The 17,453-nt window shown below is 39.9% G+C and overlaps 1 protein-coding gene across 1 annotated transcript in view; it reads right to left on the bottom strand.

The window, feature by feature from the left end:
* Positions 1–17,453, bottom strand: part of Dnajc1 (DnaJ heat shock protein family (Hsp40) member C1) — a 151,227-nt gene that overhangs the window by 51,041 nt on the left and 82,733 nt on the right. Inside the window, exon 8 of the mRNA XM_051205672.1 lies at positions 13,045–13,208. Within this exon, the coding sequence (XP_051061629.1) occupies positions 13,045–13,208 (164 nt within the window). The remainder of the gene's footprint in view (positions 1–13,044; positions 13,209–17,453) is intronic.

The following is a 17,453-nucleotide window of genomic DNA, read 5'->3' as shown; positions in this document are numbered from 1 at the left end:
GTTTTTAGACTTCTATTAACTTTTCCCATTTCATTCCCCCTTTGGCTTTTTCATCAAAAACCAATCCCTTAGTTTCTGGTGGGTAATTTGAGAACTTCTGGGGATGCCCGGGGTACAGGCTGGTAGACCTGGGATCTCTGAACCATTAACTGAATAATGCCTAGGCAATCCCTCATGAACTGGAGGGAGTAGCTTATTAACAATGTAGGGCCCGAATGCTAGCAGTACAAGAAGTATCAGAAGGAATCCTGTAAGGCAGATATCAGAGTGGTTATCCAGGAAGAGCTGTTAAATGAGGACTCATACCATCCCTGGCTGGCCTCTCTTTTTCGCTTTTGTTTTTCAAGTCCCTCGAGTTTTTGCTCCTGAGTGGTCCCTGTAAAAACAGCATTCTTCTAGAAATGACCTTCTGGAAGAACAAGAGATTTAGCCTCCAATGGGACACATAGAACACTAGGTCTCTGGCTTGGCCCCTGGGGGAATTACAGCCAGACTCTGGGAACGGCTTCTGATCTGAGGGATCCCAATCGCTGTCCACTAAACCTCATAGATCCACATATAGGTCAGGAAGCCAGGTGTTCTTGGGACGGTTGCTGGATGAGGTAGAGTTGGCTAGTTTTCCGGTCTGATGTTCATCAGCAGTCAGGTGGTATTTACTGGTAAATGTGCGGTGTAGGCTGTGGCAGTTGGGGAAGATAGGCGTAGCAGCAGCAGGCAGGTCAGGATTAACATGAGACACAAGCTCCCCTTGGGGGGGGGGTTGGTGGGATATCTGGATACCTCCCAGGTGTCCCCCTTGTAGTCCTGGGGGGTGGCAAAGGGAGCTGCCAGTCTCTAAGACCAATTTAGTTAAGGTGTCTTTTAAAATCCTATTTCTTTTACCTGTCCTGGACTCTGGGGTCTATATGTGCAATGTAACTTCCAATGTGCCCTCAGTGCAGTGGCTACTGCCTGGTTTACCTAAGAGATGATAGCTGGTCCACTGTCTGACCCCAGTAATGCAGGAAAACCATACCATGTCTTTAAGAAGTTTCTTTGCGAACACCTGTGCCATTTCCTGCTTTACTGGAAAAGCTTCTCTGCTCCTTCTGAGAAGCTGCTGCTGCCATTGGTGAACCAAGTCTCTTTGGCATCAGGCAGGGGTTGTCTCTAAGGTCTGGATTTCTGGACAGCCATGGATGGGGCCTCTAGGTTGGGGTCTGGTGGTGGGCTCCTGGAAGGTAATTCTTGCAGGGTTTAAGAGCAGAGTCTGATAATGCACCACACACGCACTGCTTAGCCAATGTTCCCGAGGCTGTTTGAGCACTTTTCTTTTTTAAAGGCACAGGGCCTGGCTGTCACTTGTCTGTGTCTTTTACCAAGAATGGTAGCTGTAGTCATCCTTAAGCAGGGTGGCTATTCTGTTGCCACTGGATTTAGTCTCTCTGTCAAGTAGGCTACCTGTAGCTCTCAGGGGCCCACATTTTGAGTGAGGACTTTTGGGTTCAGAAGGCGATGGATTTGTGTGGGGTGGCCCCCATTGAGCTTCTAGGGGCATGTGGTATTGGTGAACATTAGCTAGTCTAGTTTTTGGCTTTAGCTCTACCAAAATCAGGGGCCAGTGGCTAGCCAATCTCATGCTCCCAGTCTTGTCCCAGGCCTGAGAATGCGCAGTTAACAATTTAGAGATTATAGGTTGGGGCAGCATTTTCCTCTTGATGTAGCCTGCATTTCTTTGGCAGGCTGGTGGTTACAAAGATTTGCACGGAGGAACCATTCTCATGCCTGAGTTTGGTCCCATGTTCAGAGAAGGAAATCTGGGCTCTTTTTTTTTTTTTTTTTTTTTTTTTCGGTGAGGAGATCTTGCCCCAGGAGGGGGCAAGGGCATTCTGGTATGACTGGAAAACAATGGGTTACCCATCCCATCCCCAGATTTACTGTTCTTTAGGTAGTTCATTGATAGTCCCTTGTACCCAAGTGGTTTTGTCAGTCATTGCCCTTCTGTTTTACCCTGGGTTCAGCAAGGGGGACTGAGCCCCTTGAAGGAGAGCAGCCTGTCTTTTCTTGGGGCATCCTTTCTGCAATAGGCTCATTGTTTTCTTAGCCACAGCTGCTGTTCCTATGCCCAAAAGGATCTCTTTTAATTCTGCCTGATGACGTGCTTGCTGCTGTTCCAGAACTCTGGTTAGCCTTTTTGTCTCTTTCCTTTTTAAGGTTTCTGATTTTTTTTTTTACATCCTTTTTTCTGTCATAAACTTTTCCTGCCACTGCAACTAGGTCCCTAAGGCGCTTTCCCCTAATCTCTCTATCGATTGTAGCTTTCTTTTAATATCCGGTGTCATCTGATTAATGAAAGCAAATGTCACACTCATCTCTGGAATCTCTTGTCTCAGAACAGAGCGGTGTAACCATGAAAGGCCTCCTGATGCCTTTTTAGGTACACAGTCGGACTTTCCTAAGAAACGTATCTAACATCGTACAACCTGGACATTTTGGCCGGCTAGTCAGTGGGTGGATCCTTTGTCCTTCCTGGAACCAATTTCCAGGACACTTTTAGGATCCTGCTTCATTCCTCGGTGGTGAACAGGACCTGGAGGAGCTGTTGACAGATACCTCAAGTGGGCTGATGGGTAAAGAGAACAGTTTCTAACAAATTAATCAGATCTTGGGAATTGTCTGAGAATGAAGCATTCTGCAAATGCATATACAGATCGCTAGTGGCTCATGGCAGGTAGTGAAAAGGCTGGTTTCCTTCAGCATCTGGGAGTCCTGCAGGGTGGAGGGCCACAGCCTCTGCCTGAGGAGTGGTTGCCCTGCAGCTGCCTGTGGCTTGTGCAGGGCCTCCCAGATCTCTGGCAGGGTGTCTGGCCAGCTCCTCCCATTTTGTCACTCTCGGGGTTCCTGTGAAGGTGCAGGAAAGAGGTCAAATTTCTCTGTGTTCCCCTGAAGGATAGGTTTGGTACTGAATTCTGGTGGCTACTTTGGCGTGACTGCCAGCATCTGTAGGGTGGAAGGAACGAGGCAAGGGAGAAAATGTTTGACCCCAGGTAACTACGTATATGGTATTTGGTCTAGGTGACCAATGCAGAGTTGGAAGACAATTTCTTCCATCCTGGCAATGAGGTTCAGTTGGAAAGACCCTTCAAGTGGTCAGCCCACATTAAAAACGGGCCATTCAAATGCACAGAGTACCCGGTTTGTTCTTATGGATGCTTACACTGTTGTTGCCAGCTTTCATCATCACATCCTTCCAGTGGGCAAGGCAAAGGTCTATGGGGGAAGAGGGGCTCTGTCCCATTGTTACTCATCATAGGATTGAGACAAAAATAACACACAGCATGACCGTACTAAGACTGGGGCCCTATCCAAAATCTCTTCTGCAAGAACATTCACTTCAGATGGCTAGCCAAATACGGGGTACAGGTTAGTTAGGCCACCAGCTGAGCCCCTGCCATGGATGGTCAGTTCAATCGCTGGCTGAATTCCCACCCTGGATGAAGAGTAGGACATCCCCACGATCCCTGCAGGTCCACCAAGGGAACCATCGCCCTATTAGCCTGGATGCTAGTGTACCTAGAAAAGCTCACATTTAACAAGCACAGGCCATTTACATGCTTAACAAACACAAAATACTCACCAACCAGTTGGAAAACGAAACCTTTGGGGGTCGGGGTCCTGGGGGGTTTTTGGGATTCCTGCGTAATGCACCAAATGTTTTGTCCAGTACTCAGAACCCCAAAAAGTCCACCAAGGAGTTGACGTACCAAATGCAAGAACAAAAGTTTCTTTTATTGGCATGCTACAGCATGGATTCTGCACGCTTGGTGAGCAAGCAGAATACCACTTACAGCTGAGGTGGGGAGGTTTAAAAGGAAAGTTCAAAAGACTGAAAGTCTGAGATTACAAAGCTTCCTTGGTTACATAGGATGAAATAGTAACTGTATGTTTAGGCAGAATGCAGTTAAGCAGGATGTTGTAGGGGAAATGAGATTTTTACAACCTTGAGTTGATGGCTTAAAGTCATGCTGAGGAGAAGTAAGTAAGGTGAGAGCACAGTAAGAACCACCATCAGTCACCACTGAGCACCTCTCAGGGCAGGGTTCTTATTCCCAGCACCAGAAAACAGAAGCCGGGAACTCTTCCAAAGACCACACTTGTGTGTATGCTTTCCATTGACAGTAAGACATTATTCTCATTAGTCAGCAACTTGAATAATTATTTCACAAAATTGATGACCTTACTGGATTAAAACACTAGATAATTATTTTAGAAACTAAATATAACTTTCAAAATATCAGGCAATTATAAAATAATCAAAAATAATGTCTAAACATTTTTAGTAATATAGCAGGATACAAAATAAACTAACAACAACAACAACAAACAGTAGTCCTCCTATGATAAATGGGCTGAGAAAGAAATCAGAGAAACATCACCCTTTACAATAGTCACAAATAACATACAATATCTTGGGGTAACTTTAACTAAACAAATTTAAGACCTGTATGACAAGAATTTTAAGTCTTTAAAGAAAGCAATTAAATAAAATGTCAGAAAATGAAAAGATTCCCCATGTTCTTAGACAGGTAGGATCAACATAGTAAAAATGGCAATCCTACCTAAAGTAATCTACAGATTCAATGAAATCCCCATCAAAATCCCAGCACAATTCTTCACAGACTTGGAAAGAACAACACTCAACTTCAGATGGAAAAAAAAAAAAAAAATCCAGGGGCATCACCACCCCTGACTTTAAGATCTACTACAGATCTACAGTAATGAAAACAGTTTAGTACTGGCACAAAAACAGACAGGTGGACCAATGGAATTGAATTGAAGACCCTGATATCAACCCACACACCACTTATGACCCTGATATCAACCCACACAACCACTTATGAATACCTAATTACAAGCTTAAAAAAAAATGGAAAAAAGAAAGCATATTCAACAAATGGTGCTGGTATAACTGGCTGTCAACATGTAGAAGAATAGAAATAGATTCATATCTATCACCATGCACAAAACTCAAGTCCAAATGGATCAAAGACCTCAATATAAATCCATCCACACTGAACCTCCTAGAAGAGAAAGTAGGAAATACACTTGAACACATAAGCACAGGAAACCTCTTCCTAAATAGAACACCAGTAGCACAGACACTGAGAGCAACAATTAATAAATGGGACCTTCTGAAAATGAGAAGCTTCCATAAAGCAAAGAACACGCTCAACAAGACAAAATGGCTCCCTACAGAATAGGAAAAGATCTTCACCAATCCCCCATCTGACAGAGGGCTGATCTCCAAAATATACAAAGAACTCAAGAAACTAGATATCAGACTACCAAACAACCCAAATAAAAAATGGGATAGATATCCAAACAGAGAATTCTCAACAGAACAATCTCAAATGGCAGAAAAACACTTACTTAAGGAAATGTTCAACCTACTTAGTCATCAGGGAAATGCAAATCAAAACCACTCTGAGATTCCACCTTACACTGATCAGAATGGCTAAGATCAAAAACACCAATGACAGCTTATACTGGAGAGGATATGGAGAAAGGGGAATACTCCTCCATTGCTGGCGAGGTACAAATGTCTACAGCTGCTGTGGAAAGCAGTATGGTGATTTCTCAGAAAATTCAAAGGAGACAAATTCACACCACAAGGATATTTGCTCAAGTACGTTCATAGCAACATTATTCGTAATAGTCAGAACTTGGAAATGACCTATATGACCCTCAACTTGAGGAATGGATACAGAAAATGTGGTAAATTTATACAATGCAGTGAAACCCATCAGTGAAACAATGACATCCTTAAACATGAAGGCAAATGACAGAACCAGAAAAAACCATCCTGAGTGAGGTAACCCAGATACAGAAAGACAAATATAGTATGTACTTACTCATAAGTGGACACCAGACATAAAGCAAAAAACACCCAGCCTACAATCCACAACCCCCAAAAAGCTAGAATCCTCTTCCAGAAACAGATGGAAGCAGATGCAGAAATACACAACTAACCATTGGGTCAAGTTCCTGGAGTATAATCAAAGTGAGGGAGGGGTGACAACATGAACAAAGGAGTCAAGACCATAACAGGGAAACCCCTACAGAATCAGCTAACCCAAGCTAGTGAGAGATCACTTACTCAGGTCTGACACATGGGGAACCTGCATAAGACTGAACTAGACTCCCTTAATACAAATGACAATGGTATGGCTGGGACAATATATGAGGCCACTGGCAGTGGGTCCAAGATCCAACTCTAATGCACAAACTGACTTAGTGGAGCCCATTCTATATGGAGAGATACCTTGCTCAGTCTAGACACGGGGGTTTGGGAGTGGAGAGGTGCCTTGGTCCTGCCTGAACAAGATGATGGGACAGACTTGGTAGAATTCCTAGGGGAGGACTTACCCTCTTTCAAGGAGCAGATGGGAGGTGGGGTGGGGAGGAAGTGGGGGAGTGGGAGGAGAGGAGAGAGAGGGAACTGGGATTGGAATGTAAAAAATAAATTAAAAAAAAAAAAGAAAAAATGTTTTAAAATTTATTGAATTAATCTAACACTACTATCACTTAGGGGATTTTTTTTACTTATTGTTATAAAATGTCATCTTTTATTTATTGTTATAAAAATGTTGTAGATGCTATCAACTAATGAAAAAACACAGTAAATTCTAGAGAAATTACCTAAGTTGAGCCTTTTAAGAGCTTAAGAAGGCGAAGTAACTTATTTATTTTTATTTTTTATTTATTTAATTTTTTTTTGGATTTTCTAGACAGGGTTTCTCTGTGTAGCTCTGGTTGTCCTGGAACTTACTCTTAGACTGGCTGGCCTTAAACTCACAGAAAGCCTCATGTTTCTGTTTTGCTTTCCAAGTGCTGGAATTAAAGGCATGTGCCACCAGTGCCTAAAGGTGAAGTAATTTGTATGGATGAGCTTCAGCTTTACAACCTAGTTTTGGAAAAACCCTGAAAGAAACAGAAGAGAACACATCTTCATGGTGGGCAGAACTTCAGGCAATACACATGGTCATACATTTTGTTTGGAAGGAGAAATGGCCAGATGTGCGACTGTTCACTGATCAGGGACTTGAAAAGAGCATGAGGAAAATCAGTGAGAAAGACATCTGGGGAAAAAGTGTGTAGATAGAGCTCTGTAAATGGGCAAACAATATGAAGATACTGTGTACCATGTAAATGCTCATCAAAAGGTGGCTTCAGCAGAGGAGGAACTCAGTAATCATAGATGAAATGACCCATTCTGTGGACAGCCAGCTATCTGTTCCATTGCCCCATGAACCCATCAACAGAGTGGCCACAGTGGCAGAGATGAAGGTTGTACATGGGCTTTACAACATGGATTCCCACTCATCAAGGCTGACCTGACCACTATAGCAGCTGCTGAGTGCCAGATCTGACAACAGCAAAGACAAACACTGAGTACCAGATATGACAGCATTCCTCAGGGTTATCAGTCAGCAAGGCTGACTACATTGAAGCACTTCATAGAAAGGACAACTCTTTGCCTTTACAAGAGTAGATACTTATTCTGGTTATAGCTTTACCTTTGCTGCATGTAATGCTTCTGCCAAATCATCTGTGAACTAAAAAGTGCTATATCCACTGTCATGGGTATTGCACAGTGTTGCTTCTGACCAAGGGACTTCACTTCACAGTCACTGAAGTGTGACAGTGGATCCACTGGTCACACCATGTTCCTCAATATCCTAAAGCAGCTAGCCTGACAGAAACATGGAATGGCCTTTTAAGGCAGTATAAGCTTTGAATCAGCATCCAAAATATGGTAGGGTTTATCACATAGCCATGATTCACAAGTGCAGGAATTAAGGGGTGGAAAATGGAATGATTCCATTCACTATCATCCTTAGTACCCACTAGAAAAAAATTGGCTTCCTGTTCCTCTTATCTTAAATCTGCTAGCCTTGAAGTTTTGGTCTCGGAGAGTGAAGTGTTCCTGCAAGGAGACACAAACGTTACATTGATCTGGAAAGCTTAGGCTTCTGCTTGGCCACTTTGGGCTTCTGATGTCCTTGAGCCAACAGGCTAGGAAAGAAATAACAGTGTTAGGAGCGGTGATGGATTAAAATTATCAGGGGAAATTGGATTGATTTTCCACCATGGAGGAAAGAATGATTATGCTGGAGTATAGGAGATGATTTAGGGGCAACTCTTGGCGCTACCATGTCCTGTGATTAAAGTTAAAGGGAAACAACAATAACCTAATCATGGCAGGATGATAAAGGGCACAGACCCTTCAGGAATCATGGTATGGGTCACTCCTCCAGGAAGAGCCTAGATATGCTAAGGTGCTTGCTGAGTGAAGGAAATATAAAATAGGTAGTAAAAGAAGGTAGTTGCCGGTTGTGGTGGTGCACACCAGTAGGATTTACTAAAGGAGGCAGAGGCAGGAGGATCAAGAGTAAAAGAAGGTAGTTATAAATACCAATTAAGGTCATGTGACGGGTTGCAGAAACAAGCATTATAATTGACATGAGATTGACATGAGGTTTTCTGTCATATGTTTTTAAGAATGTGTCTGTATGCCAGACAGTGGAGCCGCAAATGCCTTTCATCCCAGCACCAGAAGGCAAAGGCAGGTGGATCTCAATGAGTCCAAAGCCACCTTGGTTAGGGGTTTTTACACAGAGAAACCCTGTCACCAAAAAAAGAAAAAAGAAAAAAAAGTGGGGGGGGGGCTTTGTGGATATATACATATATTTTTAAGGTAGTATTGGTGGTTTCTTTCCTCATTTTCCTTATCATGTAATGTTGCATCAATTGAGATAATATCAGTGGTTATTATATTTATATAAGATACTCAAATAATGTTCCTCAAGAGACATTGCTACCTATCCTAAAATATATGATGTGTTTGTACTTGTATGTGGGATAGTTATATCATGTTAGGCATAGTTATGACCTGCTTATTGTTTTCACTGGAAAGTAAAGCATGACATAAGGAGCTCAAGGATGTCAAGTTGATAAGGAGTGGATTTGTGATGGCTAATCTTCATTGTTAACCTAATTACATCTGGAATCAACTAAAACCCAAGCATCTTGGCACACCTGTGAGAGATTTCTCTTGATTGGACAATTGAGGTGGAGTAACCCACCCTAAATCTTGGCCTCACTCTCTGGTGAGAAGGAAGCTCTTGCTTTTTGCTGGCTTGCCCTCATTCTTTGGCAAGTTCATCTGTCCTGCACAGGAAATCTTTCACTTACTTCCTCAGATTCCAACTGAAGAGCAGCTGAGATATCCAGCCGTGTGTAGTGAAGAATTACTGGATTCTCAGTCTTGCTGTCAGAAAACCAGCATTGCTGGACTAGCCAGATCAAACCCTGTAAACCAACCACTCTTAATAAATTCTATTTATATGCGTGTATGTATATTTATATATAGTCAGTCTGTCAATTGTTCTCCTCCACAGAAGTCTAATACAGATGGATTAATGTCAATTTGCTTATACTTGTTTGTAAAATTCTCAGCAATTCAAGGTTTTTTTTTTTATATTCAAATGCTCCTTGCACTGTACTTTTTCATGGATTAAACAAGCTACATCACAGTACCTGGCATTCAAATATGTTGGGAATGATTATAACAATCTTATATGCTGGGTGGGGATGGCATATGTCTTTAATTCCAGCACTAGGAAGGCAGAAGTAGGTGGATCTCTGTGAGTTCATGGCCAGCCTGGTCTATAGAGCAAGTTTCAAAAGCTAGCCTTCAAAGCTACAGAGAAAACCCTGTTTCAAAAACAACAGCAGCAGCAGCAGCAGCAGCAGCAGCAGCAGCACATCTTATACTTCCTCCATCTGTCATGTTATTTGCTATTGTCTATTATAAAATCCACTATCCCCAGGTTCATGTATCAAGGAAATGGCTGTTAACTGATGAGCTTTTCAGAAATGACTGGATTATGAGAATTCTGAAACTTTATCAAGAGATTAATCAATTGATGAATAAATTTTGAATAGACTGCAAAGTGGGGCCTAGATTGAGGAAGCATGTCTTTGAGGTGGGAGAGTGCTTCTGAAGGACTTACCTTTTGCTTTTTTTCTTCTTAGCTGCCGTTACTAAACAGCTTTCTCAGTCATGCCCTTTCTCCATGATGTTTTCCTGGTACATGAACCTAACAGCAATATAGTCAGCAGACTACATATCAAAACATAGGAAGCTCTGGGAAACTGGAATATGTATTTAAGTTCCATTTTTACTAAACAGGATGATTTAACTGCAATGAAACTGTAGAACATGTAATGAAAAAAGGATAGGAGCAGAATCACAAACAGGGTAGTAGTCATCCTGTCTCTTTCTGAGATCAGGTCTCATATATCCCAGGCTGGCTCCAAACTAGCAATGGAGCGGAACATGACCTGGAACTTCTGATCATTCTGCCTCCACCTCCCAGGTCCTGGCTGAGATTATTGGCATGCACCATCATCTATTTTTATAATATTGGGAGTGGATCCAGGGTTTTGGGCATACCAGACAAGAATTCTAACAACTGGGGTACACTCCCAGCTCCAATACAATGTTTAGCTTATATTCTCCTTTTCTAAAGTAGAAAAAGTAGGTCCTTTCATTCTTGTTCGGTATTAAATGATAGGTCAGTTTAAGCTCTATTATACAGGTAATAAATCCTGATGTTAAAATTCAACTCTAGGTCTTTCAAGCCAACAGTTTATTTCCATCCTCCTCATTATGCTCTGTCAACAGATGTCAACATAATAAATTACTTGGGTGCTTGATTAATTTAACAAATACTTACTGGGAATTTGCTATGCATACCTTTGGATGCTTAAGTTCAAACACAGAAACCACAAAAATTCTAGTAATAAAAGACATAATAGAATCTAGCCTCTAGTTGTTTCTTGGTCTGAATGATCACTGAGAGTAAAGTCTTCCACTGTTGTTAATTTGGTCTGTTTGCTTTATGTCCATAGGAGTTTTATAAAATTGGGTGAGGAAAGCTTTTGAACTCTCTCTTTGTGTCTACCTTTTCATCTCATCTATTGAGTTTTTTTTTTTTTTTTTTTTTTTTGCTTCCAAGATTTCTGTTTGATTTTTATTGAGTATTTCACTCATCTCCTGTATTTTTAAATTCATTCAGCTGAAGAGATGGCTCAGTGGTTAAAAGCACTGACTGCTCTTTCAAAGGACCTGAGTCCAAGTTTCAGCATTCACATGGCCACTCACAAGTGTCTGTAACTCCAGTTCCAGGGGGTCGGACACCCATGGCAAAACACCAAAGCACATAAAATAAAATAAAAATAAATGATAAAAATTAAAAAAAAGAACAAACAAAAAAAATCAACAAACAAGAGACACCAATTATGTTACAGTACAAATGAAAACACACTTGAGAGACACCTACAGAATTTTCTATCACAGTATATATACTCTTCATCAGCACATGGTCCTTTCCCCAAAACAGTGCATACTTTAGGTTATAAAGCAAATCTTAACAATTTTTAAAAACTGAAGCAATTTATTGTCTTATCAGATTATAATAGAACTAGGCTAAAAATCAATAGCCAGAGGAACTACATACAGGAACATTGTTGAGGGAGTGTCTCTGGTCTGGCAGGTCACACACAGAAACTTACATTAATTATAATACTATTGGCTGCTGGCTAGGGCTTCTTATTGGCTAATTCTGTTTTAATTACTAACCCATTTCTATAATCTAAGTATTTCTACATGGTCTTATCTTACTGGAGAATGCCTGACTTGTATCCTCTCTTCCTGGGATCACATGAAGACTCTTCTCTCCTAGTCCCACCTATCTGCCTGCCTGGCAATCAGTGTTTTATTCATCAACCAATAAGACAAACATATATACAGAAAGACAACTCCCATCAGATCATGCAAACACATGGAGTCTGAACAATAACTTTGAATGAAAGAAGGCCATTGAAAGAAATCAGGGGGAAAGTTCCTATAACTAAATGAAAATTGGAATAATGTATAAGAACTTATTATAATGAATGGATGAAGACAGAATACTCTCAAACAAATAACCTACTGATATGACTCAAGTAGAATAAACTAAAACCACTAAGGAAAGAAAAAAAAAAAAAAAAAAAAAGATCAGAGCTGAACTCGATGAAATAGGCACTAAAATAATAGAAAGGATCAATGAAATAAAGGTTTGGCTTATGGAAAAGATAAAACTAACAAACTTGACCAAACCAATGAAAGGAAAAAGAGAAGATCCAAATCAGTAAATAGGGAACAGGAGCTATTATAACAGATATCACTGAAATCCAGAGGATCATTAAGAAACATTCTGCAGTTATATTCCAATAAAATAAGAGGTCTAGAATAACTTAAGACAAATTTCCAAACACATATAACCCTCTAAAATTTAAAGCAAGATATAACCCACTTAAACAGACAAGTAGCATGCAATGAGACTGAGCAATAATGAGGTCTCCTGGATTCACTGCAGAGTTCCCAGACCTTTCAAGACAAATTAATGCCAGTGTTCCTAAAATGATTCCATAGAACACAAAGGGGAGGAAAGGTTCCAAACAGTCTATAAAGATAAAATCCCCTAACAGCATAAAGGACAATTTTTGAGAATTGGTTTTCTTCTTCCATCATGTGGGTTCCAAAGATTGAAGCTGAACCACCAGGCTTGGTGGTAAGTGCCTTACCCCCTGAGTTCTCTTGCTGGCTTGTGTTCTAGTCCTTTATTTTAGCAAAGGTTAACAGGTTGACTCTATAATAGCTCAATGAACTGTGTAACAACAGTGAATGTACTTTAGGTTTCTTATTCAGTTAAAACCAGTGTAAATATGTACTTACACAGAGAGAAATAATGTAGAATGTGAGAGGTAGAGACAAAAGGATAACAGGTTTTGGGCTAGCCTGGGCTACACAGTTGGGCCAAGATTTATAATAACAACAGAAACACAAATCAGCCATCTAAGATACACAGGGTGGGACTATAGCTCAAAGGCTGTGCTTGCCTGGGTTGTGGATGTGATGTCCAATCAGTTTTTCAAATCAACTTTAAATTTAATTACCTGCTTTTTCTGTGTTCTGTTCCTGGTTTCCAACCAATCATCCATTTGCTCCTCTATTTCTTCAATAGAAGTCCCATGATCATAAGACTGAATATATGTATTTTCTAAAGGCACATATACAGGAAATTCTGGTTTTGGTTTTTTAACTTTAACTTTCTTCTGTCCTAAAAAGAATATTTAAAAGAATCAGTTATTGAGATTTGTTCATAATAAAAAGAAATTAAAAATATTCTACCTCTGAAGAACACATAATCAATGTTATTTTATCAAGACAGAATTGCTTTGTTGTAAATAGCTATAAGGTCTACTGAGCATTGATCAGTAAATTACATAACAATAAACTCAGATGCTGTCAATGTGATTATGACATGATCACACTGTACATACCTTTAGTCTTCAAAGTACCTTTCATCAAAACAGTTTATTTGGGACAATAGAAAGAGCTTTTATTTAGCATCTTACTTTTTTTAATGATTTACATTTATTTACGTGTATATGTATGTGTCTATGTGAGTGTGTGCCACATATATGCAGGTGCTCACAGAGGCCAGAAGGAAGGAAGGGAGGGAGGGAAAGAAAAAAATTTTTTAAACAATGAAATTATTATGGTGGTTACAGAAATCAACAAGTAAAATCATAGCTATCTCAATTTGTGTCAGCACACCCCATGATACTCCAACAATGAAGAAGTTCCCTGCCTGTCTTCAAACAATGCCTGGCATGCAATGGATGGCATTCTCATTAATGACAACACTGAGAAGCTGCTCCTTTTTCATCAGCAAACTCCCCTGGCCTCACAATGACATTTTTACCATCTGATATTTGTGTGTGCATGGAAGTATTATAATGTTACTGTAAAAAAAAAAAATCTAATTTCTAGAAGAAAACAGACAATCCATAAACCTTTCAGTTCAGAGGGAAAATGACTTAACTATTGATGCCAACCAAATTAAATACTTAAATTAAAATAAAAGCAGATACACTCTTCTAACATATACAAAAATAAATGCCATCTGGAAAAGAGATTTTTAAAAATGGAATTCCAAAAATCTTATGAAAATTAACTTAAAAACTATGTGCTATATAAAGGAAGAGGAAATCTTAACTTATATCACAAACTCAAATTCCATAATAAACATATGGCAAGAGACAACAAATTTGGAAAGAATAACTGCGACTCAGAGGACAAATAGTATATTGATAAAGACATTATACAAAGTGATTAATTTTATAAATAAGAAGACGGGCAACTCAACATTAGTAAAGGTCATAACTAGGCAATCCAAATGCTTAAATCCACAAGGCCACAAAACAAGAAAAGAAACCTACACTCAGGAACACCAGATCTTCCTAGGAAGGGGAAATAGAAGAGATTTTGTGAGTGGACTGAGGGTGCGTGGGGATGGGAACAGAGGGGATCAGGTTGAAGAGCAGAAGGGAGAATATTGAGAAAGACTACTGGACATGAGGGAGGGCCATTTGGGGGGCAGGTAAAAACATGGCACAAGGGAATCTCTCAGGAATCTACAAGGAAGACTTAGACTCCAGCAATAGTGACTAGATTGGTGCTTAGCCCAATTGTCATCAGAGGCTTCATCCAGCAACTGATGGAAACAGATGCAGACCCACAGCCAAGCATTAGGCAGAGTTCAGGGTATCCTGCAGAAGAAGAGAAAGGATTGAAGGAGCCAGAGAGGTCGAGGACAACAAACTCCAGAATCAACTAACCTGGGCTCATAGGGGCTCACAGAGACTGAATCAACAACCAGGGAACCTGCATGGGACTGACCTAGGCCCTCTGCATATATGTGACAGTTGTGTAGCTTGGTCCTCTTGTGGGACTCCTAACAGTTGGAACAGGGGCTGCCTCTGACTCTTTTTACAGCCTTAACACATGGGGAGGTGCTTGGTTTGGTGGCAGCTTGATACATCATGCTTTGTTGATACTCATGGGAGACCTGCTCTTTCCTGAACAGAAACTGAGGAGGAATGGATTTAGTGGGTAGGAACAGAGGGAGGATGGGGGGAGAAATAACTGGGAGTGAAGAAAAAAAGGGAAAACTGAGGCCAGGATGGAAAATAAATTTATTTTTTTTTTTAATAAAAAAATAGGGGTATAAAAGCAGCTTTTTTTTTTTTTTTTAGGTTAAAGAAATGAAAATTCAAGTAATACCATGAATAATTAAACACCTATCATGAGGGTATGAATTAAAAATCTAATATCATAGCATATATTTCTGGTAGGGGACAGGTTCTTTCTAATTTGGGGGGGTTAGAAATGTGAATTATTGTATTATAGCCTTATGGGAAAGTAGTCTAAGAAGATCTGTTAAAATTAAATATAAAACTTTTCTGAGCATAAAAGAATCTGAATATAATTGCAGGCATGTGTATACATATGTATGTCCTTATGTATGTATATATGAGACTATTTACTATTTATAGATACTAGTTAACAGTAAATACCTTGTAAGAAACAACTACATAAATTATTGATGACTCATCTACATGGAGAAATACTAAATCATCACTGAAGGAGAGCTACAGTAATAATTTCACAGAACTTAAGTAGCAAAAGAAAACATAAGAAAAGCGTATTTTAAGCAAAATCATGCTTCTATATATCCTCACATTTATACAAGTCTGCACATACATATCTGATTATTATAAGATTGGACATTCTATAATATGAATGACTACATGAAGGCATGTAGAGATGAGATGAAGGAGAAAGTGCAGTGAAAACCAATACAGAAAGAGAATACCACAGTGAAAACAAGAATATGTATGTGAAGGTATGTTTACATATCTTATGGGAAAACTATAGACATAATTTACAAGACATACAATATAAATCTCTTTGTAAATTCGGGGTTCTATAAGCAATGAACAATTGCTTGGTAAATAAATATTAAATTCTGTGCTTTTAAAGTAATTTATGAATTTGCACCATTTAACATTTTGCCCTTGGCAAACTCTTATAAGTGAAAAAGCAAGTATTTTCAGAACTAAATGTCTAGAAAACATGCCTAAGTGACCCAAAGATTCCTATTTGCCAAGTACTCTCAGTAACCCTCCAATAATTGTGATTCAACAAAACCTACACAGCACAATTTTGGAGGTAGTAACATCAATTATACCTCACTCGAGAAAAAAAAAAATCTAAGATTTTTCTTTTTGGCAGCATTGTTAGGTTTATTAAGAAAAACATGTAGTATCTTGATGCTACTTGTACAAATCTTACTGAAGTTTTCATTAAATTTTGATTGTAAGCCTACAGAGATGTTTCAGGAGTTTAGAGCAACTACTGCTCTTCTAAAGGACCTGAGTTTGATTCTCAGAATGTGGTGGTTCAAAACTGCTTGTAACTACAACTCCAGGGCAATCCAACATCTCTGGCCTTTATAGCATGTGGCATGCAGTCACATGCACATACCTACACACTGGCAAATACACATACATACTATTAAAAATAATAAAATATTTAAGGATTATCTCAAGATTTTCAGGCTACTGAAAGAGAAACACAAATGCCAACTCAGCCACAAAACCTTGACCTACGATCTGTCCTGCCTGTAAAATCTGCTAAGGCAATGGCAGCACAGAACTTGTGGGAGTGACCGACCAATGTCTGATTTGACCTAAGGCCCACTCTATGAGAAGGAACCCATACCCAACACTGCCGGGGTAGCCAAGAACCAGAGAATAGACAGTCCCTAGACGCAGGGTAAAACCAAACACAACTGGTCAGAAAACAACAACAAAACCTGACAAAGTAATTCCTAATGGTATCTGCTATCATCAGAAAAGGTTCCTCTGGCAGCAGATGGAAACAAATACAGAGTCTCATAGACAGATATTATGAGGAGAGAGAGTATAAATGGGAGTTCCCCATCAAATCCCTCCCCTCAGAGTTCATGGAATCCTGAGGAAGATGAGAGCCAGAGGGGATGGAGGACACCAGAATAAGGCCCGCTGAATCAACTAAGCAAGATACACATGTGTTCACAGAGACTGAAGCAGCAAGCACAGGGCCTACACAGGTCTGCACCAGGTCCTCTAGTATGTATTATAGCTATTATATTATTATAGCTGTTAGCTTAGTATGTTTATGGGACTCTTGACTCAAGAAAGTGGGTCTCTGACTCTTGTGCCTGTTCTTGGGACTCTTTTCCTCCTATTGGGTTGCCATGCCCAACTCTAATATGAAAGTTTTTGCTTTATCTTATATATTTTATTTTGTCACGTTTGGTTGTTATTTCTTAGAAACCTTTTTTAAACTACACAATGTAGAAAACTATAATGGAGTTGATAAAATTAAAGATTCCTTGCAATTGGGTGTGGGTGGGGCATGTCTTTAATACCAGCATTTGGAGGTAGGGGTGCAGAGGCAGGCAGACATCTGTGAG

Source organism: Phodopus roborovskii, unplaced genomic scaffold (assembly GCF_943737965.1).
Source record: "Phodopus roborovskii unplaced genomic scaffold, PHOROB, whole genome shotgun sequence".
NCBI classification, from domain to species: Eukaryota; Metazoa; Chordata; class Mammalia; order Rodentia; family Cricetidae; genus Phodopus; species Phodopus roborovskii.
Note: the sequence above shows the minus strand (reverse complement) of the source record. Positions and strands in the feature narration are given on the sequence as shown.